The 27,231-nt window shown below is 49.3% G+C and overlaps 1 protein-coding gene across 4 annotated transcripts in view; it reads left to right on the plus strand.

Annotated features, from left to right (window-relative positions):
- Positions 1-8,286: 8,286 nt before the first annotated feature.
- The window catches only part of tmem244 (transmembrane protein 244), a 121,350-nt gene continuing 102,405 nt past the window's right edge, over positions 8,287-27,231 (plus strand). Inside the window, exons 1-3 of one of the 4 annotated variants that reach the window (XM_085997156.1) lie at positions 8,287-8,520; positions 8,771-8,856; positions 11,397-11,435. In XM_085997156.1, the coding sequence (XP_085853282.1) occupies positions 8,488-8,520; positions 8,771-8,856; positions 11,397-11,435 (158 nt within the window). In that variant the 5' untranslated portion in view covers positions 8,287-8,487. The remainder of the gene's footprint in view (positions 8,521-8,770; positions 8,857-11,396; positions 11,436-27,231) is intronic. The other 3 variants (XM_085997155.1, XM_085997153.1, XM_085997154.1) reach the window with 3 other exon arrangements.

Raw genomic sequence — 27,231 nt, forward strand, 5'->3', positions numbered from 1 at the left:
GGAATCATGGATGCTCTCTCATTTTCTACTAGTTTGTGGTGAGAGATTTATTTGTTCAATTGGGGATATATCAATTTTCATCAGTGTTATATTAGACAAACTCTTAAAAGGTGAACAAACCACACTTTACGTTCATCACTCTGCACCCATTTTCTCTAGAAGCACAGATGCTAGCCTTTTGCGGGCATGCTGGCCTAGAAATTCAGTGCCCTTAGCACCGATTTTGCGGCACTAGAGGGCCTAGCGCTGCAATTGGCGCTGGTTCCTAAATTGCCTGGGGCCCTTCCGCGGCGGTAGACCGGTAGCGCTGCGCCGGCACCGATGACGTCATCGGCGTGCGCAGCGTCCCGGTTGCCGTGGTAACCCGGCCCCAAGCCGAAATTCAGTTGCGGCCGCCTCGCCAGTGGCAGCCGCAACTAAGACTCCGGCAAACGAGTGTTGCCGGAGTCTGCGCCGGCGCTTTAAGGAGGCGCGGCGGCCGGCCGCTTTCCCGCCGGCCGCCTGCCCGCAGCTCCCTCCCCGGACTTCTCCCCCCCCCCCCACCGGAACAGATGCAAGCCCGGCACTTGTCCGAGGTGCCGGGCTCATTTTTGAAGACATTTGCGCGGGCCGCGGCCGGGTGCAGGCAGCTCCTCCTTAACGGAAGGAGGAGGCCTGCACTTCCCGAGCCTGCCGCACCGCAGCGGGCGCCGCAGCGCCGGAATAGCGCCACAATGCGGCGCGTTGCACCAGTTTTCAGGCGCTAAAACCCTTCAGTAGCGCCGGCAGCCGTTTGGGCGCGGCGCTACTGAATTTTTGGCGCGCGCAAAGGGACTTAGCGCCGGCGCTAACTTCCGGCGCTAAAGCCCTGGCGCAGCGCAAACTCAATTTCTAGGCCGCTGTGTTTTTCAGAATAACCACTACATACGGAACAGCTGATTTAATGGTTTGTGTTGGTTAGTATTAAATTCATATACTAATTTTGTTGTAATATTGCTTCATACAGGCTTATAAAATGCATTCTAATATACCACAATCTAATATAGAGCTAGTGCTCTCTTTCCAATGAGGAATCCATGTAAGACATCCTCTCCATAACACCATGATATTCCATAACCTTTGACATTATCACATTCATCATAGAATCATAGAAATTTACAGCGCAGGAGCGGGCCATTCAGCCCATCTTGTCTGTGCCGGCTGACAAAGAGCTATCCACCCTAATCCCACTTTCCAGCACTTGGTCCGTAGCCTTGTAGGTTATGGCACTTCAAGTGCATATCCAAGAACTTTTAAAATGTGATGAGGGTCTCTGCCTCTACCATCCTTTCAGGCACTGAGTTCCAGACCCGCACCACCCTCTGGATGAAAACATTTCTCCTCAAATCCCATCTAAATCTCTGACCAATTATTTAAAATCTATGCCCCCTGGCTATTGACCCTTCTGCTAAGGGAAATAGGTCCTTCCTATCCTCTCTATCTAGGCCCCACATAATTTTATACACCTCAATTAGGTCTCCCCTCAGCCTCCTCTGTTCCAAAGAAAACAACCCCAGCCTATCCAATCTTTCCTCATAACTAAAATTCCCCAGCCCAGGCAACATCCTCGTAAATCTCCTCTGCACCCTCTCTGTAGTGTATGTGCTTCAAGTCAGAACTACTTTTTACAGCTCCTGTATACTGTAGTACCGGCAGTAACCACACCGGTATATAAGCTGTGCGCATGCCCCTGTACCCCAGTCTAGAGATTGCCCTCCTCCAGTAAAGACCTGTTATTTGTTATGTACAGCATCCGTGTAATTATTTATCCACTAAACCACGGATCTAACAGTGGCGACGAATGTTGATGCGAATCTACCTGAACATTAAACAAAAAAAAAACAAAAAAAAAATAGTCGAGTCCAGGAACACGGGCATCGACCACGAGCAACCGCCCAGCAGTCAGGCAGAGATCCAACTTCACTGGGGAGGCTGTGGAGAGCCGGGCTTGGTTCCCCAGCCACAACGAGCAGTAAGAGACCGACGACAGGTCCAGAGCAGACCCTTCCCGAGCAGCGGCGGCTGGAGCCGACCGACGGCAGAGAGAGAGAGCCGGGCAGCATCGACGGGGTAAGAAAAAGGGTGAAGAGAGCAGGGCGCAGCCGGGGGTTGATCACCGAGCGGCGTCGAGGAAAAATACTGCAAAACCGGAGAGAGAGAGGGTAAGAAACAGCCGGGTTCTAGACTGAGCGGCGTCGACAAATATCAAGAGAAGAACGCGCAGAGCACAGCCAGGGATCACAGGCTGATCAGGGTCCGCAGGGCGAAGCAAGGGGAGACGCCATTGAGCCGCGGAGAAGCAGGGAAAATGCGAGAGACGCCATTGAGCAATGGAGCAGCAGGGAGAGCGCGGGAGGCGCCATTGAGCAGCGGAGAAGAAGGAAGAGCGCGGGAGACGCCATTTTGCGAAGCCGCAGCGGAGAAGACGGGCAAGCGTGGGAAGGAAGGAAAGCGCGGGAGATGCCATTTTGTGCCAGCGGAGAAGAAGGGGAAGCGCGGGAGGCGCCATTGGTGATAGTTAACGCACAACCAAGGATGCCAAAGAGTGGCAGTATCTCTATGTTCGACAATGAAGTCGAAGATTGGGCGACATATGTGGAACGTATTGAGGTGTACTGCAGGGCGAATGAAGTGCCAGATGCTAATAAAGCACTGGTTCTGTTAAATTCCATGGGTGCAAAAACTTATGGGTTACTGCAAAATCTAATAACCCCAGAGAAGCCGGTAAACAAGAATTTTGAAAGCATAGTAGAAATCCTACAGGACCACTTAAACCCCACACCACTGCTGATAGCAGAACGATTTAAGTTCCATAACAGGAACCAACACAAAGACAAAAGCAATGCTGAGTACCTAACGGAACTGCGCAAGCTATCAAAATACTGCCAGTTTGGAGCGGGACTAGCAGACACGTTAAGGGACAAGTTTGTGTGTGGGCTACAAAGTGAAGGAACCCAGAAACGGCTTCTATCAGAAAAGGACCTTACGCTGGACAAAGCTTTCAGTATGGCAGTATCACACGAAGCAGCCGCAAGGGGCGCTGCAGAGATACAACGGAGACCGCAAGAATATTGCACCAATGAAATGACCTATGGAACAGGGAAGTGCTATCGCTGTGGCAGAACAACACATGACCAGAAAGATTGTTGGTTCAAGGACCAAGTGTGCAGACAGTGTGGGAAAGCAGGACACATAGCAAGAGTCTGCAGGTCTGGGAAGAAAACCAACAGTAAGAAATCTCCACAGGAGAAGTACAAAAAGGTACACCAGGTGATGGACAGTGGTTCAGATGAACAGAAAAGTGACACAGACTCCGGAAGCAAGGAGCTGGGTTGTCTGAAACTACATAATGTAACCGAAATGGAGGATCACCAGACTATCTGGGTTACACTCAAGATAGACGGAGTCCAAGTGGAAATGGAATTGGACACAGGGTCAGCTCTAACAGTCATAAATCAAAGAGACTACAAGCGGCTATTTTCACACATACCCTTGAAAGCTACAGAGATTGTCTTGAAGAGGTATACGGGGCAAAAAGTCTACCCCAAAGGAAAAATAAGGGTGAAAGCGACATATAAAGGTCAGGAAATACCTAAAATGGATATATATGTATTGCCAAATGGAGGACCACCACTGCTAGGACGTGAATGGATCCGGAAGATACATTTAGATTGGCATTCCATACAGGCACTGAAGGTGGAGGCCAAAAAGGATGACGACGTCACACTTGGACGACTGTCAAAAATGCTAACTGACACAAAAGAAGTGTTCCAGGAGGGACTAGGAACACTAAAAGGAATAACAGCAACAATTAAAATAGAGGATAAGCAAGCCCAAAGTTTCTGAATGCCAGACGAGTGCCTTATGCGATCAGACCAGCGGTTGAAGCAGAGCTGGAAAGGTTGGAACGTTCAGGAGTACTGTCCAAAGTGGACTGGAGCGAGTGGGCTACACCCATCGTTCCTGTAATGAAGAGGTCGTTGAGTAATACGCCTGGGGAACCAAAGAAGGTCCGCATCTGTGGGGATTTTAAGGTGACAGTGAACCCAGTCCTTCACATGGTGCAATATCCGCTTCCACGAATTGATGATTTTTTCGCCTCGCTATCTGGAGGTAAACGCTTCACAAAAATTGATCTAGCCCAGGTGTACTTGCAAATGGAGGTAGAAGAAGCTTCGAAACATTACCTTACGATCAACACCCATAAAGGTCTCTATCAATACAACCGGCTGGTGTTTGGTGTAGCCTCGGCTCCGGCTACCTGGCAAAGGCCGATGGATCAGGTCCTGCAAGGGATTCCAGGGACCCAGTGTTATTTGGATGACATCTTGGTCACGGGCGAAAATGACGGTGATCACCTCGCTAACTTGGAGAAGGTGCTCGCCAGATTAAAGGAATATGGGCTACGAGCTAATCGCCACAAGTGCGAGTTTTTCCAGAAACAGATCTCGTATTGCGGCCACGTCATCGATGAAGAGGGGTTACATAAGTCCCCTGACAAGATAGAGGCAGTAGTCAAGGCTCCAGCACCGGAAAATGTGTCACAACTGAGGTCGTTCCTCGGGCTGGTAAACTATTACCACAAGTTCTTACCAAATTTGTCTACGGTATTACACCCGCTGAACACCCTACTGCAAACAGGGGTACCATGGAAGTGGGATGACGAACGTAGACGAGCTTTCCAGAAGTGTAAAGAATTGATCACATCAAAAGAGGTGTTGGCCCATTTCAACCCAGCACTACCAATTCGTTTGGCATGTGATGCATCACCCTACGGCATTGGAGCGGTGCTGTCGCACAAATTCCCGGACGGTTTGGAGAGGCCAGTAGCCTTTGCGTCTCGGTCACTAATCTCAGCCGAGCGCAACTACGCCCAGATTGACAGGGAGGCCCTCAGCCTAGTATGGGGAGTAAAAAAATTCAACCACTATCTGCATGGACAGAAGTTCACCTTGCTGACTGACCACCAACCACTTGTCTCCATCTTTAATCCTAAGAAGGGCGTGCCAGTAATGACTGCACAGCGGTTACAAAGATGGTCCCTGTTTCTAGGGGTGAATCAATATGAATTAGAATATAAAGGCACGAGACAGCATGGGAACGCTGATGGGCTATCGCGCCTGCCACTGCCTACTGTGGAGGAAGCACCAGCAGTGGACCCTGTCGAGATATTTTATTCGTCGATAATTGAACGATTTCCAGTAACAAACGCGGATATAGAGAAGGAGACCCGCAATGATCCGACGCTGTCACGGGTATATGAATTGACGGTGAGGGGATGGCCAACACATGGCGACTCACTGTTGCCAGCATTCTCATCCAGAAGAGAACAGCTGTCAATATGCCAGGGGACAGTGATGTGTGGATCCAGAGTGGTGATTCCACCCAAGTTAAGGGAGAGAGTGCTAAATGAGCTACATGAAGGTCATCTGGGGGGAGTCAAAATGAAAAGCCTAGCTAGGGCTTATGTGTGGTATCGATCAACAAATCGAATACCTAACTCAGAGCTGCTTAGGATGCCAGAAGGTCCAAAATGCACCACCACATGCCCCTCTACCACCCATGGGAGTGGCCCTCCTCTCCATGGCAACGGGTGCACATTGATTTCGCTGGTCCATTCATGGACTCAATGTTCTTAATAGCAGTGGATGCTCATTCAAAGTGGCCTGAGGTGATAAAGATGTCTTCAACCACTACAGAGAAAACGATCGCCGTCCTACGGACCATATTTGCCAGAAACGGGTTGCCAGAGCAGATCTGCTCTGATAATGGACCACAGTTTGTGTCCGATGAGCTCCAAAAATTCATGAAAAGGAATGGGGTAAGGCATTACACATCCACCCCGTATCATCCAGCCACCAATGGATTGGCTGAGAGGTTCGTACAAACCTTTAAGAAGGCGATAAAGGCCATGTGCGACGAGGAAATTCCACTACAGCATAAGATGGACAATTTCTTATTAGCCTACCGAAACGCGACACATGCAGTTACCAACCAGACCCCGGCCATGATGTTCTTTAACCGAAGGTTGAGATCTCGTCTGGACTTGCTTAGACCAAATGTGCGAAGAAATGTTGAGGACAAACAATTCCAGCACATCAACGAGACGCCGACAAGGAGCTTCAATGTAAGGCAACCAGTCTTGGCCCGGGACTATCGAACAGAGAAGTGGCAACCCGGAACAATATGTACAAGGCAGGGGCCATTAATGTACACAGTGGATGTCAGGGAGAACATTGTGAGACGCCACGTCGATCAGATCTTAGCATCACAGAAATGCGTCAACCCCATGTCTCAAGTACCTGGGGCTGAACCCGACATACCGGTAGTATCTACTTCAGACCCAGTAGCAGTGGAACCCGATGAACTACCCGATGAAAGGGGGTCAGAATCGCCTCTGCACCAAGAACAAGAACCTCCGGAAAGGCGCTATCCCGAAAGGGTCAGGAAGCCGCCCCAAAGACTGAATCTATAAATGGACTTTTGTTATTGAATGTACATGTAAAAATGTAATTGTTATTTGAATATTAAGGGGGTATTATTAATCTAAAAAGGGAGGAATTGTAGTGTATGTGCTTCAAGTCAGAACTACTTTTTACAGCTCCTGTATACTGTAGTACCGGCAGTAACCACACCGGTATATAAGCTGTGCGCATGCCTCTGTACTCCAGTCTAGAGATTGCCCTCCTCCAGTAAAGACCTGTTATTTGTTATGTACAGCATCCGTGTAATTATTTATCCACTAAACCACGGATCTAACACTCTCTAGTGCAATCACATCCTTCCTGTAATGTGGTGACCAGAACTGCAGGCAGTATTCTAGCTGTGGCCTAACTAGTGTTTTATACAGTTCCAGCATAACCTCCCTGCTCTTAGATTCTATGCCTTGGCTAATAAAGGCAAGTATCCCATATGCCTTTTTAACCACCTTATCTACCTGTCCTGCTACCTTCAGGGACCTGTGGACATGCACTCCAAGGTCCCTCTGATCTTCTGCACTTCTCAGTGTCCTACCATTTATAATGTATTCCCTTGCCTTGTTAGCTCTCCCCAAATGCATTACCTCACACTTTTCCAGATTGAATTCCATTTGCCACTGTTCTGCCCACCTGACCAGTCCATTGATATCTTCCTGCAATCTGCAACTTTCTTCTTCATTATCAACCACACGGCCATCTGCAAACTTCTTAATCATACTTCCTACATTCAACTCCAAATCATTGATATATACCAGGAAAAGCAAAGAACCCAGTACTGAGCCCTGCCGAACCCTACTGGAAACAGCCTTCCAGTCACAAAAACACCCTTTGACCATTACCCTTTGTTTCCTGCCTCTGAGCCAATTTTGGATCCAACTTGCCACTTTGCTTGGATCCCATGGGCTTTTACTTTCATGACCAGTCTGCCATGTGGGACCTTATCAAAAGCCTTGCTAAAATTCATATAGACTACATCAAATGCAAATAGAGTTTGCAGACATGTATCTATTTAAGCAGACAGGCAAGACAAGTATAGTAATTAAGAACTTTGCAGACCTCAGTACATTTTTATAATTACTATTATATTTAGGGTAAAATAGAGAAATTATCATTTCTAAATACAGTGGTGTGTAATTTAAATTTCTGTCAATAATAATCATCAGTCGTAGTGTTATCTGTGACATGGATTCAAATGTTTATTCAGGCACAAACAGAAAACATTTTGTTTTCTATAAGCAGTAATGTACATGTACTTTATTTTAGTGCTTGCCACCTTTATTCTGTGCTTTGTTTCTTTGGTAAGTTTGGACATTTATTGTCTCTCAAAACAAGTTTTACAGATTTTTAAAATACATATGTGTAAAATATTTCTTTTTAAATTTACAATTTCTATATCATATATACTTACACTTAACCGGTACGGCAATTCAGAATTTTCAACACTCAATGTTGTTGAACAACTGCGCTGCAATCCTCCAATATTGTGCATTGTTCCCACTGAACTCAAAACTGATGGGGATTTGGGACGGATTTCGAACCAGAATAAGATTTCTGATAGGGTGACTTAAATGTATGCCAGTTTAGTACAGACTAATCCCTTCTGTGCATGCAGAGTATCACTTAGATTGTGAGCTAGGAGCAACTACTTTGCTTTTAGGATCTAGGTTAATGCTATTACAGGAGCTACTTGGATAAATAAGACTTTCGGAAGAAAAGTGCTGTAACGCATTTTAGTGTGAACTATGCTAACTCCTACTTTTGGTGATACATACAGAGCACTAAGATAGACTCACACATCTCTCCCATGTGATTGCCTTATTGAATTTGACAGACGGCTCGCACAGCTTTCCTTGATCACATAATCCTGTCACTCCGAAATGATTACCTATAAAAATGCACTGAATGAAAAAGGGAATTGGATACTATTGACCCGGTCTGCCACCTTTGGAGGGATTTTTCCTTGTCAAAGTATGTAGGCCTAAATGTTTACATGGCACTGCAATTCAAGGTCACAGAGACAAAGGTATCAAGCATGCACAACTTTTTGTATGTATGGAATAATTTGGGTTTTGGTATTAGAATAAAGACGATACAAAGGTTGTTTCAGCTTTACAGTTATTAGCCGGAGTGATGATGCTGCAAAATTCAATTGGTTAGCTCTGCATCGCAAGACTATTGTATTTGATTTAGAATTTATGTCAAAATTAATTAATCACAGTCATAAAGATTTTTATTGAATCTAACAGTTTTTATTTTGTGATTTTTTTTGGCAGACAGTTCTCCTACAATTACTGATATGTTTGACGACCTTCTATGCTGTATATTACATTACCGGCAGCATATTCTTTGGCGTTTTCAGGTGAGAATTTCTGGTGCTATAGGAAAACCTATGCATTAACTTTAAAACTCAAGGGGGAGAAATTCAGTATCGCCCCATTTGGGGCGCAATTATCGGCCGGGCGCAAATTTTAGCGCCTGGCGCTAATTATTGCCTCAGACGGCAAACTTGGCTTCTATCGCCCCTGGAGGTGATTGGAGCTCTAAATCAGGCACTACACACCTCTCTTAAGGCGCTAATGCCAAGGTGCGAGGCGCTACCTCAGAGCTCTGGCAAAGCTCATGTGATGTCAGTCAGCAATGGAACACAGACACACTGGCGCCGGCCAGTTCTTAAAGGGGAGGGTCGATCTTGCTCTCCAGCCACACCCTGCTCATTGCAGCCTTCAATCTCAGCCTGGAGAGACCTGTACATCAATTCTGCGGGAAAGAACAATGGAGAGGCCCAGGGAAAGAGCTCAGAGTGCAGCCCCCATAGTCTCTTCTAAATCGATGCAAGGAAAGTCAAATTAAAATGAACCTGCAAAGTGCTGCTCAGTATCCAAAACTCCTTCACACAGCGTTGAATCTCTCCAGAAGTCTCTCTCTCTCAGAATGCGTGGTGCAAAAATGTCGCCGACAAAAAAAGGCAGGAAGCGGTCGCCTTTAAATAGTGCTTCCCCAGTCCCTTCCCGACTGCAAAACATTCCCCTCAACCTGTCGTTGCTAGCGGCAGGCGGTAAGGCAGGGGGTGCCACTCAATATCCAGTCCGGGGCACTACTGGGGCGTTGCACGCTCGACTGACGTCATGATCTGCGGGCGCAGGAGATCGTGGCAGTAGTGTTTAGTGCCGCCGTAAAATGTCTGGTCAATTTTGCAAACATCGCCGCGCCCGGGCACTAGTTGCTTTGTGCCACATTAGCGCCCTCTTAGGGTGCTAACGGGAGGCGCAAAGCAGCCGAATTTATCCCCCCCCGATATCGCGAAGACTTTTTTGTTTTCTGTTCTCTACCAATAACATCCGTCCATCCCGATACTTCACCCAGGCAACCATTTTAGATGTATGAGTTTGGCACAGTGAGTCAGATAGGCTATTTTATTACAAGGGCCGTCACACCCAAACTTGACTTCTCCTTCACTTGACATCCATAGAGACCAATCAGCAACCCTTGCTAGAAATGTGCATCGATGGCAATACCTTGGCTTGTTTTTCATCTCGCTAATGTCATGCACAACTAAGCCCTCAAATTGTTGTGGTAATAACTAACTACTTTTATTTCCAAGCCCCTCAAAAACATTCCTGCCAATCAATACAAGAGAAGTGTAATTGCTACAATGTGCTTACTCCCATCAGGGGGCCACCTAGTGTTTAGTTAACAATATACAAGGCATACCAGTTAGCCTATTTAAAGTATGTCAGCCCTGGCTCAGCTGGTAGCACACTTGCCTCTGAGTCAGAAGGTTGTGTATGCAAGGCCCACTCCAGAGACTTCTAAACAAAATCTAAGCTGACACTCCAGTACATTACTGAGGGAGTGCTGCACTGTCAGCGGTACCGCCTTTCGGATGAGAACAGAGGCCCTGTCTGCTTTCTCAGGTGGGTGTAAAAGATCCCACGGCACTACAGGAAACTTTGGTTTATCCAGAGGTTGTATGTCCGGAATACTCGATCTAACAGCAAAAATCAGGAGCCATTTTCTGTAAGTTTTTTTAGATCTCGTTCTTTTTTTTTCCCAGTCAGCCACTGCAAGGTCTGTAGCTATAGCAACAGCTTCAGCTACAGATGCTTGCCGCAGCAGCCGACTCTTTAGAAGCTGTTGCTAAGCAACAGTGTTTGTTGTCAGATACGGAGATGAAAACCTCCGTATGCTTCAACATTAACTTTGTATGTCCGGCAGTTTTGATAGATCGGCAACACGCCGGTCCCGTCAGTGCCTGATATCACAAAGTTTCCTGTATTTGAAGAAAAGCAGGGGAGGTCGCCCCAGCGTCCTGGCCAATGTTTATCCCTCAACCAACATCGCTAAAAACAGATTATCTGGACATTATCTGGCAGCACGGTGGCATAGTGGTTAGCACTGTTGCCTCACAGCGCCAGGGACCCTGGTTCAAATCCGGCCTCGGGTGACTGTCTGTGTGGAGTTTGCACATTCTCCCCGTGTTTGCGTGGGTTTCCTCCGGGTGCTCCGGTTTCCTCCCACAGTCCAAAGATGTGCGGGTTAGGTTGATTGGCTATGATAAATTGACCCTTAGTGTTAGGGGGATTAAAATGTGTGGGGTTACGGAGATAGGGTGGGATATGTGTTGAAGGGGTTACGGGGATCGGGTGGGATATGTGTCGGTGCAGGCTCGATGGGCCGAAATGGCCTCTATCTGCACTGTGGGGTTTCTGTGATTCTGTGATTCTGTGATTATCACATGGCTGTTTGTGGGACTTTGCTGTGTGTAAATTGGCTGCCACGTTCCCTACATTACAACAGTGACTACACTTCAGAAGTACTTCATTGGCTGTAAAGTGCTACGGGATGTCCTGAGGTCGTGAAAGGTGCTGTATAAATGCAAGTCTTTCTTTCTATTTGCAGAGGCCAACTGTGGCGCTCCCCAACCCCACTGTTACTCTGGTGAGGTGTTCTTGTTTCACTCAAATGTGATTATGTAAACAATACTTCCTTTCCAAAATTATTGTGATAAGATTCTACTTCTCTGTGTTATTCAAAAATGCAAATGTGTGTTATAGGGATAAAAAGAAAAAACTTTTGAATACTGTAAATGTGAAATAAACCAGAAAATGATGGAAATATCCAGTAGGTCAGTCAGCATGTCAAAGAAAAAGAGATGCACAATGTGTTTAAAATCACAGAAGAGCATCCCTACCTGCACCAGTATGACATTTTTTCCATTTCCCATATCCTGAATGAAATTACCAATCTGTGAGAAATTAGAAACCACTTAGAATCCATAACACATGTCTACTAGAAACCGGACTGGGACTGCTCAAACTCATTTCACATAGGACCCTTATCGCCAACTGAGACTTTTGTCACCTTAGGTCTTAGGGTGAATTTGAATTCAAGTCCCAGAAGCAAGAGGCTAGTGTTTAAAGCTCTAAGTTTAACTCAATAAGAAACTGGGTAGCACAGTAAGTTTAGGCCCGATTTTAAACTAGCTCGCCTGGCAGGAATAGGGCAGGTTTGGGTGGACACTCAGTTTACACCTCGCCAAATTTAACGCTCCATTGAAGTCAATGGCAAGGAAAATCGTGTGTGTGTGTGTAAAATGAGCATCTGACCTGAACCTGCCCCCTTCCCACCTAATGCATTAGGTTAAAATCCAGGCTAAAAATAATACTGATCGACCCAGTTTTCCTCATTGAGCTGCTTTTAAATCAATCTTCAGCTGCCTGCACCTATAGCCTGGTCTGCCACAGTCAGCAGTCAGATGAAGGTAAAACTGTTGGAATATGTTAGATCAGCACCCGGAAAATCTATTTTTTTTATTATCTTAGTGCCTGCTGGTGGTTTAACTCTGGCTGCAAAGAATGCTGCACCAGTAGCAACGTGATCTTCAAGGATTTTCAGACTATTTCTGCTGACATTCTGGCAGGTTTACATTGGGGTCGCCACCAGCTGCTGGAGACCTGTGGTTCAAGAACCAGTGGTGCAAACACCTCGCTGACATTAATATAAAGGTAGATGACTTGCTGGCATTACACAAATGAACAAGCTTTACCACTCCTTTCCTGGTTTCTGGATCTAATTTCAGGATAATCAGATTTTTCTGTTTGATCTTTATTATGCTTATAAAACTAGCACAAAACTCAGAATTCATACTGAATGTTGGCTGTGCAAACTTGTTTACACGGCAGAATGTGCTTTGTCTTTTCTATCATTTTTTTAGGTCACTGCAGTTGAGGCAGTTTAGGAACATTCAGACAATGTCAGATTCGAAAACCATCACAGCTGCCATTGTGTTGGCTACCAGGAAGAATTTATGCTGCATTAGATGTTGTGTTTGCTGTGGAGTGAACCTTTGTGATAGAATTTTCACATTTTTTCTGAAACTGCAACAAAAGTAATTTGTATCGGCAGATGCAGTTACGTTAGTGCATCAATCAACCATTGCATTATTGCACACTCTTCTGTATATAACCACAATAAACAATCCCAATGCCTTTTACCATGGTAACGATATTCCTGGAAAGGAGGGAAAGGTGTCTAGACATATGAGGTACAAAAAAATAAGTAATCAGTTCAAATCTAAGACTGCTTCACTGGCACTTCCTGCGGCAGGTTTATTTTTTCAATGGTTTCCACATCTTTGAGTGAAACACCACCTGGGTAATTCAGTTGTGCAACACATGGGTGCACCCATTTGTGACACAGAATGGAGGAAAATGGGTTCTATCAAGATTTTCTCACTTAGTAATAACCCAGTTTCAGCTGGAGGAGGCAAGGAAGCTTATAACATAAGTCAGTCCACACCACGTTCTCATAGCTCTCATCAAATAATTTAAGAGTGACTGTGCTCGAAGCCCAGGAACAAAGCCAGCCTTCTCTCTCATTTAAAGAGTGATATGTGACAATGTGAGGGAAGGAGTACTATATGATAACGCCTTCTTCTTGAACTGCTGCAGTCCATGTGGTTCACAATACTGTTATTTATGGAGTTCCAGAATTTTGACTCATGAAGGTACGGCAATATATGTTCAAGTCAGAATGGTGTGTAACTTGGAGGTGATGGTGTTACCACGCACCTGCCACCCACGTCCTATTAGGTGGTGAAGATTGTATGTTTGGGAGGTGCTGCTGAATAAGCCTTGGTGAGTTGCTGCAGTGCATCCTGTAGATAGTACACACTGCAGCCATGTTATGCCAGTGGTGGAGAGAGTGGATGTTTAAGCTGGTGGATGGGATGTTGATCAAGCGGGCTGCTTTGTCCTGAATGGTGTTGAGCTTCTTGAGTGTTGTTGGAGCTGCACCCATCCAGGCAAATGGAGAGTATTCCATTACACTCCTGACTTGTGCCTTGTAGGTGGTGAAGAGACTTTGGGGAGTCAGGAAATAAGCCATTTTCCACAGAATACCCAGCCTCTGACCAGCTCTAGTAGCCACGGCATTTATGTAGCTGGTCCAGTTGTATTTCTGCTTAGTGGTAAATTCAGGATGTTGATGGTGGGGGACTTGAGATGGAATCGAATGTCATGGACTACCTCATTATTTGAGAAATTGTGAATGGAGATGAACACTGCAATCATCAGCAAACAGCCCGACTTCTGACCTTAAGATGGCGGAAAGATCATTGATAAAGCAGCTGAAGATAGTTGGGCCTAGGATGCTGCCCTGAGGAACTCCTGCAGTGATATTCTGGGGCTGAGATGATTGACATCCAACGACCACAACCATCTACCTTTGTGCTAAGTATGACTCCAGCCACTGGAGAGTTTGCCACGCGAATCCTCATTGACTTCAGTTTTACTAGGGCTCCTTAGTGCCACACTTAATCAAATACTCCTTTGATGTCAAGGGCAGTAACTCTCACCTCACCTCTGGAATTCAGCTCTTGTATCCATGTTTGGACCAAGGCTGTAATGAGGTCTTGAGCCAAGTGGTACTAATGGAACCCAAAATGAGCATCGGTGAGCAGATTATTGGTGAATAAGTGCCACTTGATAGCACTGTTCACAACCCCTGCATAACTTTGCTGATGATTGGGAGTAAGCTGATAGGGCAGTAATTAGCCGTGTTGTGGCAAAGCCACCAAAGAGACTCTCACAGTAACTTGTACAATTGTCTTTAATCATTATTGTTACCTTTTAATGTTTGCCCTGTTTAAACAGCGCGGGATCGATAAAATCGCGATCTGACGCGATGACGTCATCATGTGGGTCACGTGATGTTCCCAACGGCGGGAAACGTCATGACGTCATGACGTCAGGGTTGGAGGGCGTTTCCAGTCAGTCCTCGTGGAGTGAGCTAGTGTACAGACCTGTTTGGAGTTTCTCCTGCGTTTTTGTTTTGTAATACTTTCAGTGCATTAAACTAAGTTTGTTAACTACCAGTTTAGTTCACAGTGTTTTTGTTAGGAGCGCACAGACTCCTACATTGGTGACCCCAAATCCTCGCGATTGTTTTTCGCGGTGGACACGGAACGCAGGCCAGTGATGGATGCCAACGCTGTGGCCTTGAAGCTCCCCCAATTCTGGGAACAACAGGCGGCCTCCTGGTTTGTGCAGGCCGAGGCGCAATTTGAACTCCGCAACATCGTGCAGGACCAGACCCGATATTTGTATGTGGTCTCCGCTCTCGATAGCTCGACGGCGCCAAGGATCATCAACCTTCTGGAGAACCCCCCGAATGCTGACATATATGTAGCCATCAAGACTCGGCTGCTGCAGGTATTTGGCCTTACCAAGGCGGAGCGCGCTCGCCGCTTACTGACACTACCAGGGTTTGGTGACTCCAAACCCTCGGAACTAATGAGCCACATGCTAACGCTCCTGCAGTCCGAACCCCCATGTTTCCTGTTCCGCGAGCTGTTCCTTACGCAGCTGCCCGAACACGTCCAGGCAGCCCTCGCTAGATCGGACACCGGGGCCTGCATCGCGCTCGCCGAAGAGGTGGATAAAATTTACACGGTCCGGCAGCAAAACTGTGCCATCGCGCAATGCCCCGCCCCGAGGGGCCCGGCCCCAGCCCCGGCGCCTCCGATGGCCGGTTACTGTTACTACCACACTCGTTTCGGCCTGAAGGCCTGCTGCTGCCGACCACCATGTGTTTTCGTGCCCAGACCGTCGAACAAACCGCCGCAAGTCAAGAACACCGGGTCCGGCGCGTCCCCCGCGGCCACGATGGCGATCGGCGACTCCGGGAATCTCATGTATTTAACCGACTCCATCTCGGGTCGTCGTTTTTGTGTGACACAGGGGCACAGTGCAGCATACTTCCCGCCTCGGTCCTCGACCTTCGGTCCGGCAGACGGGGTCCCCCCCTCCAAGCTGCCAACGGGGGTACGATCCGCACTTGCGGGAAATGACGGGTGCAAGTCTGTTTCGGTGGCCAGCGCTTTACCTGGGATTTCGTCACTGCTCAAATTTCGCAGGCCCTTTTGGGCGCCGACTTTTTAGGCGCCAACGGCCTGTTGGTGGATGTGAAAAATCGACGCCTCGTTCACGCCGCCATGCTCGACGGTATTTCAGGTGCGCGCAGCACGGCTGCACCGCACTCGGTCTCCTGCGCGCGGCCACCTCCCGACGACTTCTCCCGCCTTCTCGGGGACTTCCCCGAGCTGACAAAGCCCACCTTTTCAGCTTCGATCGCCAAGCATCAGGTGGAGCATCATATTTCGACAACCGGCTCTCCCATCTATGCCAGGGCGCGGCGTTTGGAGTCCAGCAAGCTCGTGGCGGTGAAGGCGGTGTTCGCCGCGATGGAGAAGCTGGGGATTATTCGCCGGTCCAGTAGTCCCTGGTCTTCACTGCTCCACATCGTCCCAAAGCCCGGCGGGGGATGGCGGCCCTGTGGTGACTATCGTCGCCTCAATGAGATAACGACGCCCGACCATTACCCCATCCCCCACATACAAGATTTCTCTGCGCATTTGGCGGGGAAGTCAATATTCTCAAAGGTCGACCTCGTCAGTGGGTACCATCAGGTCCCAGTGCACCCCCCAGGATGTCCAAAAGACGGCTGTCATCACCCCTTTTGGACTTTTTGAATTCCTCCGCATGCCCTTTGGGCTTAAAAATGCGGTGCAGGCGTTCCAGCGCCTTATGGACTCGGTTCTGCGGGACCTCGATTTTTTGTTCATCTACTTGGATGACATTCTGATTGCTAGCACCACAAAGGATGAACACCTCAAGCATCTCCGTGTCCTTTTTCAACGGCTTCAGCAGCACGGCCTCATTGTGAACCCGGACAAATGCCGTTTCGGCCTGGCGCAGCTCGATTTTCTCGGCCACCGCATAACTTCCGCAGGGGCAACGCCGCTTCAAGCTAAGGTGGAGGCGATCATGGCGTTCCTGAAGCCACAATCCGCGAAAGCCTTACAGGAGTTCCTGGGGATGGTTAATTTTTACCACCGGTTCGTTCCCAGGGCCACACAGCTCATGCGGCCACTCTACGAGGCCCTCAGGGGCAAGGCGGGAAAGGAGCCCATGGTTTGGTCGAAAGAAATGGGTCGCGCCTTCGAGGATACGAAGACCGCACTCGCGAACGCGACGATGTTGGCACATCCCCTGCCAGGAGCTATCATCGCCCTCATGACGGATGCGTCGGATTACGCTGTGGGGGTCATCCAGGAGCAATGGGTCGACAATGCATGACAACCTCTGGCATTTTTTAGCCGCCAGCTGCAACGGCACGAACGTCGATACAGTACTTTCGACAGGGAGCTGTTAGCTTTGTTTTTGGCCATCCGCCACTTCTGATTCCTCCTCGAAGGGCGCCGCTTCACTGCGTTTGTTGACCACAAACCATTGACATTTGCGATGGCCAAGACAGCTGAACCGTGGTCGGCTCGGCAACAACGGCACTTGACTTACATCTCCGAGTTCACCACCAACGTCAGGCACGTGGCCAGCAAGGACAACGTCGTCGCTGATTGCCTCTCCCACGTCGCCGTCCAGGCCGTTCAATTAGGCATTGACTTCGCAAGAATGGCAGCCGACCAGGCTGCCGACCCGGAGACTCAGGCCTTTCGTTCTGTCCCCGCCAGCCTCCAGCCGAGAGATGTACTGTTCCATGCGGCAGGTACCACTCTACTCTGCGACGTTTCGTTGGGTGCGCCCTGTCCGATTGTGCCGTCCACCTGGCGCCGAGGCGTTTTCGACGCCATACACGGGCTGTCGCATCCTGGAGTGCGGGCGTCGCAGAAGCTGCTAGTCTCCAAATTCGTCTGGAGAGGAATACGCAAAGACGTCCGCGACTGGGCGAACACTTGTGTGGTTTGTCAACGGGCCAAGGTGCAACGGCACGTCAGGGCCCCTCTGGCCACCTTCGAGGTACCGGAGCGGCGTTTCGACCACATTCACGTTGACCTAGTGGGCCCACTTCCACCGTCCCGTGGTTTTACGCACCTTCTGACAATGGTGGATCGCACCACGAGGTGGCCGGAGGCGGTTCCCCTGACGTCCACCACCTCTGTGGATGTCGCGCGAGCATTCATCTCATCATGGGTAGCCCGGTTTGGTGTCCCTGCGGATATTTCGTCGGATCGCGGGCCGCAATTTTCGTCGGAACTATGGAATGAGGTGGCCTCAGTATTGGGCACTAAACTATACCGCACTACGGCTTATCACCCACAAGCGAACGGCTTGTGCGAGCGGTTCCACCGTTCATTGAAGGCGTCGCTCAGGGCCAGCCTTCTGGATGCAGCATGGGTCGATAAACGGCCGTGGGTGACGCTGGGACTGCGCACGGCGCCGAAGGAGGATCTACAGTCGTCGGCCGCGGAAATGGTTTACGGTCAGCCACTTCGAGTTCCAGGCGAGTTCCTGCCGTCCCCCACGCGACCATGGTCTGCAGCCAGTCAGCGAGAGGCCCATCGGGACGCGGCTCAGTGTTTCCGCCCAGTTCCGACCTCGCAGCACAGTTTGCCTTCTTCCAACATCCCTGGGGAACTGTCAAAGGCCAAGTTCGTCTTTGTGCGCCAAGACGGCCATCGTACCCCGCTCGCACCTCCTTATGCAGGTCCGTTCCAGGTTCTACAGACCGGGGACAAGAGTTTTGTGATCGCGTCGGGGGCAAGCCTGATCACATCTCTGTTGATCGCCTCAAACCTGCGCACCTGGACCTCGAACAGCCGGTCGAACTGGTGCAGCCTCCGCACCGGGGCCGGCCGCCGGCCGCCGCTATGCCTAACCGCACTGTGCTACCTGCCAGCTCGCCACCTGCTCAGCGTTTTCCTCTCCGGGAATTTAGGAGTCAGTCAAACAGGCTTGTCCGACCTCCTCGCCGATTGACTTTCCTCATTAAAGACAATTTTCGGGGGGGCGTATGTGGCAAAGCCACCAAAGAGACTCTCACAGTAACTTGTACAATTGTCTTTAATCATTATTGTTACCTTTTAATGTTTGCCCTGTTTAAACAGCGCAGGATTGATAAAATCGCGATCTGACGCGATGACATCATCATGTGGGTCACATGACGTTCCCAACGGCGGGAAACGTGATGACGTCATGACGTCAGGGTTGGAGGGCATTTCCAGTCAGTCCTCGTGGAGTGAGCTAGTGTACAGACCTGTTTGGAGTTTCTCCTGCGTTTTTATTGTGTAATACTTTCAGTGCATTAAACTAAGTTTGTTAACTACCAGTTTAGTTCACAGTGTTTTTGTTAGGAGTGCACAGACTCCTACAGTGTTGTATTTGTCCTGCTTTTTGTGAACAGGACCTGCCTGGGAAATTTTCCACATTGTCAGGGAGATACCAGTGTTGTAGCTGTACTGGGAAATATTGGCTAGAGGCGTGGCTAGTTCTGGAGCACAGGACTTCAGCATTGCAGTCATATATCATCGAAGCTCGAAGCCTTTGCTGTGTCCAGTGAATTTGGCTGTTTCTTAATGCTGAATGGCATGAATCAAACTGTCTGAAGACTGACATCTGCAGGTGAGAGTCTCAGTGGGAGGCTGAGAAGGATCATTCACTCTGCACTTCTGGCTGAAAGTGGTGTCAAACACTTCAGCCTTGTCTTTTGCACTCACCTGCCACTGCCATTGTTGAGGATAGGGATATTCATGGAGCTTCCTCCTCCTGTTAGTTGCTTAATAGTCCACCACCATTCATGACTGGATGTGGCAGGATAACAGAGCTTTGTCCTGATTCATTGGTTGTGGGACTAATTAGTTCTGTCTATAGCATACTACTTCCGCTGTTTAGCATGTATGTAGTCCTGTGTTGTTGCTTCACCAGGTTGCCACCTCATTTTCAGATATGCCTAGTGCTACCCCTGCATGCACTTCTACACTCATCATTGAACCAGTGTTGGTAATCTAACTTGATGGTGATGGAAGAGTGAAGGATATGCTGGCTCATGAGGTTACAGATTGTGGTGATAGACATTTCTGCTGCTGCTGATGGCCCATAGAGCCTCATGGATGCCCAGTTTTGAGCTGCTAGATCTCTTCCTCTTAGGCAGTCCCTCGGAACCGAGGATGACTTGCTTCCACATTAAAAATGAGTTTGCAGGTGACTGATGAGTCCAATGCGGGACCTACAGTCTCTGTCATAGGTGGGGCAGACGGTGGTTGAAGGGGCGGGTGGGTGGGGTGCTTGGGTTGACGTGCACTGCCTGTGCTTGGCTTCCGCTTGCTCCCGGCGAAGAGACTCGAGGTGTTCGGTGCCTTACCAGATGCTTCTCCTCCACTTTGTGCGGTCTTGGGCCAGGGATTCCCAGGTGTCGATGGGGATGTTACACTTTTTCAAGGAGGCTTTGAGGGTGTCCTTGAAGCGTTTCCTCTGCCCACCTGGGGCTCTCTTTGATCTATCATACTTAGCACTGTGGTAGTGCCAAATGACAGTATCCTCAGTGTAAAGGCGGGACTTGGTATCCACAAGGACTGTGCGGTGGTCACTCCTACAAGTGGACAGACATATCTGTGACAGGTAGATTAATGAGGATGAGCTCATACAGGTTATTCCCTTGTGTTGGTTCTCTCACCACCTGACACAAGTGCAGAATGAGAGCTATGTCCTCCAGGACCTGGCCAGCTCAGTCAGTGGTGGTACTGCCGAACCATGCTTGGTGATGGAAATTGAAATCTACCACCTGAGTACATTCTGTGCTATCCTCAGTGTATTATCCAGTGCTGTCCCTTAACTGCCTACCTCAACCACCAAGGCAGGATTAGTGTCCAGGCAGGACCCTGTCAAGTGATTGTAGATTGTAAACAAATCTAGTGATCAGCTGTTCAGTGTTTTTTTTTACAAACAGAACTGTTATAACTAAAAGAACAGGATTCTTTATAACCCTCCAATTTATTTATTCCAATTCAAAAATGAAGTAAGCATGAAGATGGCTAGTTAATTGTTCACATCCACTTCTTCCAAAGTATTTCCTGAGAATTGCAGTACAGTAATAGATCTCATTAAGACACAGAGACCAGGATGAAAAATTAACATGTGTGTGGATGTGAGCATCGAATTTTGTGCCCATTCTTAGCAACATGCACTGTGAAAGGAAAGTCAAGGCTGCAAAATTTTAATTTAAATTTGTCTGCAGTCAGAAAACTCTGAAATTATATCTGTCTGAATTATAATTGTCTCCTTGTTTCGATTCACTTAACACTTCACCAAATTTCAGCCCTGAAGGTGGGATATGACACCTGTCATCCGCCTCAACACCAGGCATAATTACACACACAAGTGCACCCACAGACAGTCATGGGGCATGGCAGCAATGAGGCCTTTCTGATTTTAGTAATAATAGTATTACTTATGGTTATGCAAAAATCAGTGGGCAACATGGAGCAAAAAAACCATCTCTAACATATGCTGCATCTGATAGTAACTTTCTTATTTTCCTACAATTGTTCATTTAAAACAAGCAGCAGCCCAGTCTAGACTTGATTCCCATGTGGCATCTTTGTTGTATAGAGCTGTTGTTGTAAAAATACAACTCTTCACTGTATGTGATTATTAATATAGACGCAATGAATTAAATATGTGTATTAGTCCAAAAGATACTATAAGGTGTGGATCGCACGTTGTTCCTATTCGTGCTACATTTGGTTACTGCTAATCAGAATAACTGCCTGAGTAAGAAATAGCTCAACTGCTTTTGCTAGCTGGGCACATGGCTCCATATAGACAGTAAAGTTAACGGTTTCACAAGTTCACTGTATATAGATCAGACTCCTATTTTCCACCTTTATCTGAATGACCCATGGTCAATGAGGATCAATGCATATTCAGCAAACTGATACCATCTGGATTTTTTGATGTAATGGGTCACATAACTTGTGAAGGTTTCTTTGGCCTAGAAATTGGGTATCGCCCCACTTGAGGCGTTAGAACTGGCGCTGCGCAAAGTTTATAGCCAGATGAAACTTATCGCCGCCTGGCGCGATATTGGGTTGCATCGCCCCCAAAGGGGATTGAGGCGCGAATTCAGATGTTGCACGGGCCTCCTAAGGCGCAAAACTTCCGCCGCTACCCAATATCGGCACGGACGGGCGCAGCGCAGGTGATCTCAATTACCGATAACCACGAGACTTCCAGGCACCGGCCGGCTCTTAAAGGGGTGGGTCAGTCAGCCTCAGCTTCCACACTCAACGCCCTGTAGGCCTCAGAATCGGCGCTCTTCCTTATCTGGCGCAAAAAACTTGGTCAGGATGGAGAAGGTGAGACAGAGAGCAGAGCGCTTCAGCACTGAGGCTCTGGAGGAGTTGGTGTCTGCAGTGGAGCACCATCGAGATGTTCTGTATCCTGACAATGGCAGGAGGCCGAATCAAAAGGATTACCGCCGAGCTTGGAGGGATGTATCTCAGAGGGTCAACTCCAGCAGCATGGCGACCAGGAGCCCTGTTCAGTGCAGGAAGAAATTCAACGACCTCACTCGGGTCGTTAGGGTGAGTGTTGTTTATGCAAACTTCTGATTCCCTCCATCTGCACCTGACTTCGCGCACCCTGTTGCCATGATGCCCCAATGGCCATCTGTCAGCAAGCACCCATGGCCCTTTCTGGGCACACACATGCACATTTGACTCAAGGCATCATGTAAGGGCTCTTGCACCATGGGGGGCATGAGATGATCTCTCAAGGCATCATGTAAGGGCTCTTGCACCATGGGGGGCATGAGATGATCTCTCAAGGCATCATGTAAGGGCTCTTGCACCATGGGAGGCATGAGATGATCTCTCAAGGCATCATGTAACAGAGCTTCCCCTTCTTTCCCCTGCAGTCCAAGCTGGCGACGATCCGAAAGGACCAGCGTCAAACCGGTGGCGGACCTCCACAAGTGGTCACTCTCACGGATCTCGAGGAGAGAGTGCACCAGATTCTTGGAGGACGTCTGAGTGGTCCTGTTACCACTGCAGCTGCCGACCCCCTTCTCAACAGTGAGGGTAAGGCTCTCACCTTTTTCAGCTGTCTCCTTCCACTTGGTCCCCCTGCCAGCATGCTTTGTCAGTGTGCAGCCATGTCAGAGCCTTGCCGCAATCTGGCATGCCTTGCCACCAACCTGACCTTCTGCTAAAGCCACTCTTCCACCTCCCTGCTTTCAGATGCTGCATCACCAACTCGGGATCTGCGCCCTGAAGCTGCCAGTGCCAGTGCCTCCGGAGGCGAGGATCAGGAGGAAGCCGGAGCATCCGTTCCAACTTCAGGGGAGCGTACACATCTGCAGACTGGGGATAGTAGTTCCCTGGAGGGGAGTGGGGGGGGCTCTGCTGATGAGCCAGTTGCCGGAACAAGCGGCATGCAGCAGCGCGGGGTGGGTAGGCAAGTTCGGCCACCGGCTCCCCGGAGGGCAAGGCAGGGAGTGATGACTGCTGCACAGAGTGCAGAGGAGGTGCGTAGCCTTGCTGAAATGAGAACCCAGGCCCGGCTCAGGCACACTGAGCTGATGGCTGTAGTGGGGAGGATGCCTCAGTCGATAGAAACACTGGCAAAGAGTGTGTTGGAATTTGGAGCAGCAATGGAGAGGACTGTCCAGGGCTTCGGGGCAGCAATGGAGAGGACTGTCCAGGGCTTCGAGGCTGCAATGGAAAGGACTGTTCAGAGCCTCGGACAATCCCTGGAAAGGTCTGTCCAGGGCTTGTCCGAGGCAGTGGAACGGACTGCTCCGGCCTTGTCCGAAGCAATGGAAAGAACTGTCCAGGGCTTCTCCGAAGCACTGGCACCTGCCACACAGGTCCTCACTGCTGCCATGCAGTCACTTGCTGGCCTCGTCCACACCCAGATTGAGGCAATGCGAACTCTCACTGCAGCCACCCTATCTGCATCAGCTAGGATCACCCCGGACCCTTCCAGTACCATACAAGGCCAGGAATCAGTGGAGCAGGCGATTGTGGCGGTTGAGCCAAACCGGTCCCCTCAGAGAGCCAGTGTGTCGTCCGACCATGGTGCAGGTGTCCTCTCTTGGCAGGTGACCATTGCTCATGCCACCGCTGGTACGTCTGCAGTGCAGCTGCCACCACCTGCAGGGCACACTGCTTCCAGCCATGCTCAGATCAAGCAGCCTGCGTCCGCACCCTCCAAGACCAGGGGTTGGCCAGGCCATCCCTCAGGGGCTTCTGCGCTTCCACACAGTCAGCAGGCATCCCCCAGCCTTGACCCCGCCACTGGGGTTCAATTACGTAGGAGCAGCAGGGAGGGAAGGGGCCGACCGCGAAAGAGAAGTCATTCTCCATCAAGGGGCCAGCAGTAGAGGGAGGTGCAGAGGCGTTTCTTTGGCCAAATTCAAGGACTCCCTCACCTGTTGTGATTGTTGGAAATGTTTAGTTTAGTTTTGCGGCTTTGCCGAAGGGTTAACTGTTATTTTGTTCGTTATGGTTTCTGTTGACATGACGTTGTTATGCTGGAAGGGAGGACTTTTGTGACAATAAAGAAAAGTTTTAATTTGCAATGGTACACGTAATTATTTACAGTCATGCTGGCCTTCAGAGCCTTTCAAAGATCCGAAGTGCGCAGGACGAATGACACCCATCATTCCGCCAGAGGGGCCTGGAACCAAGTCCTGATGAGTCTCTGACAGATGGCCCTTCCACTTTCAGGAGCCCTCCCATCTTCCTCCTCCTCCTCCTCCTCCTCCTCCTCGTCCGCATGCTCCTCCTCCTCCTCCTCGTCTGCCTGCTCGTCCTCCTCCTCCCCCTCGTCCGCCTGCTCTGCTGGACCTTGAGGGACAGCTGGCACTGGCTGGGTGCGTCGAGTCGCCAAGTTGTGGAGCATGCAGCAGATGATGACGATGTGACCACTTGCTCCGGCGAGTACTGCAGGGCTCCCCCCGAATGGTCCAGACAGCGGAAACGCTGTTTGAGCACACCAATAGTGTGCTCCACAATGTTCCTGGTCGCCTGATGGCTGCTGTTGTACAGCTCTTCTGCTGGGGTGGCGGCCAAACGGAGTGGTGTCATGAGCCATGGGCAGAGAGGATAGCCCTTGTCCCCAAGAAGCCAGCCTCGTGGGCGAGCCGGCGCCTCAAAAAGGTCACAAACTGAGGTCTGCCGCAGGATGAAGGCATCGTGGCTGCTCCCTGGGAATTGGGCGTTGACTGCCATGATCATTTGGCGGTGGTCACAGACCAGCTGCACATTGAGGGAGTGGAACCCCTTGCGGTTGCGGAAGTCCTCAGGATTGAGCAATGGCGCCCGCAAAGCCACGTGTGTGCAATCAATCGCCCCCTGCACCATGGGGAAGTCCGCAATAGCAGCGAAGCCCTGCGCGCGCTCCACCTGCTTCTCCAGGCTCAGAGGGAAGTTGATGAATTGACGCCTTCGTCTATAAAGGGCAGCTGTAACTTGCCGGATGCAACAATGGACTGCAAATTGAGAGATATTCGCAATGTCCCCAGTGGCTGCCTGAAAGGATCCGGTGGCATAGAAATTGAGGGCAACAGTCACTTTAACGGACACCGACAGAGAGGTCCTGCACCGTAGACGCGGCTGCAGATCCTGAGCAAGCAGGTGGCACAGCTCAGTTACAACCTCCTTCCTGAATCGGAGCCTTCGCACACACTGCTCCTCCGACATTGCAAGGTATGAGACCCGCTGCCTGAATACCCTCGCAGCGTACCCTCGGATTGGCCGACCTCCATTGCCCCTCCTCCCGCCGTCTCTCTGCCCCTTCACAGTGTCCGGCCATGAGGACATTGCCATCCAAAGCAGCTCCCATTCCGATGCCAGTCGGTCAAAACGCTGTTAGGTGTAGCGCTCCAACTGCTCCGTACAGGTTTGAAGGTCCCAAGTATTCTAAGACTAAATTCCAAAAAATCTGCTCCACAGTAGCTCACCAACTCTCTCCAGCAACGATCACAATGAACAGGCCAAGTGGCTGCAGCTTTTATACTAGAGCTGTCCCCTTTAAATAGTGCCCCCCGACTACGAGAAGGGCCTGGTAGCGTTCCATCGAACTGTCACTAACAGCGCTAGGCGCAAAAGTTCCGGGCACCACCGAATATCCGGTCCGGGGCACCAGAAAGGCGTTGCACACTGAAATGACGTCATGATCTGCTTGCGCCCGCGGGCGCGCGCAAAGAGTTAGCGCCGGCGCTAAAAGAATACTCAATATGGGAGGTGGCGCTATATTCACTGCGCCCGCCCGAACATTGGGTAACGCCCCAATTCTCGGGCTCTTTAGGCGCTAATCGCTGGCGCTACCAACCGAATTTCTAGGCCTATATTTGTTGTAGAGGGTTTACTTTTCAAACCCACAATATTGGTGAGGAGCTCTTTATTCCAGGAGTGCATATCATGGGTGCACTCCCCACAGTTTTCCATCCATTAATTTTCCTGTTATGCACTCCCAGTGGGCAAGCCTCCCTGATGGGAGTGTACATTTGTAAAATTGGCCCTTAGCTATACAGTACTTAGCAACAAAATGCTAAAATAGCTCCTGGTAGGTGATTAGACTGGATGCACAACTCTTTGACATTTAAAGCATCTGATTTGTTGTAAATGTAGCCTGGTTCCTGATTATCAGAGGTTCTGGATAAAAACAGCATCAAACAAGGGACACCATTTTTTTAAGGATTTGATGCCACTAAAGTTCATTATACGGAAAGAGAACACAAGTTAAAAATTAGAATTTGAAGAGAGTGTATCCAAGATTTCCTGATATGCTGGCTCTCCTTCAAATCTGCCGTCATCACCCCCTCCTCAAAAAACCAACCCTTGATCCCGCTATCCTTGCAAACTACCGCCCCATCTCCAACCTCCCTTTCCTCTCCAAAGTCCTTGAACGTGTTGTCGCCTCCCAAATCCATGCCCATCTTTCCCGGAACTCCATGTTTGAATCCCTCCAATCAGGTTTCTGCCCTTGCTACAGTACTGAAACAGCTCTTACCAAAGTCACAAATGACATCCTATGTGACTGTGACAAAGGTGAACTATCCCTCCTCGTCCGTCTCGACCTGTGACCTTTGACACAGTTGACTACACCATCCTCCTCCAATGTCTCTCCAACGTCATCCAGCTAGGTGAGACTGCACTCGCCTGGTTCCATTCTTATCTACCTAATCGTAGCCAGAGAATCACCTGCAATGGCTTCTCTTCCCACATCATTACTTCTGGTGTCCCCCGAGGATCTATCCTTGGCCCGCTCCTATTTCTCATCTACATGCTGCCCCTTGGCGACATCATCCGAAAACACAGCGCCAGTTTGGTCATTTGCCCCAATATCTCCTTATGTGGCTTGGTGTCAAATTTTGTTTTATAACACTCCTGTTAAGAGCCTTGGGACGTTTTATTACATTAAAGGTGCTATGTAAT

This window comes from Somniosus microcephalus, chromosome 9 (assembly GCF_052327205.1).
Source record: "Somniosus microcephalus isolate GS21.2 chromosome 9, FLI_Smic_1.0, whole genome shotgun sequence".
Classification (NCBI taxonomy): Eukaryota; Metazoa; Chordata; class Chondrichthyes; order Squaliformes; family Somniosidae; genus Somniosus; species Somniosus microcephalus.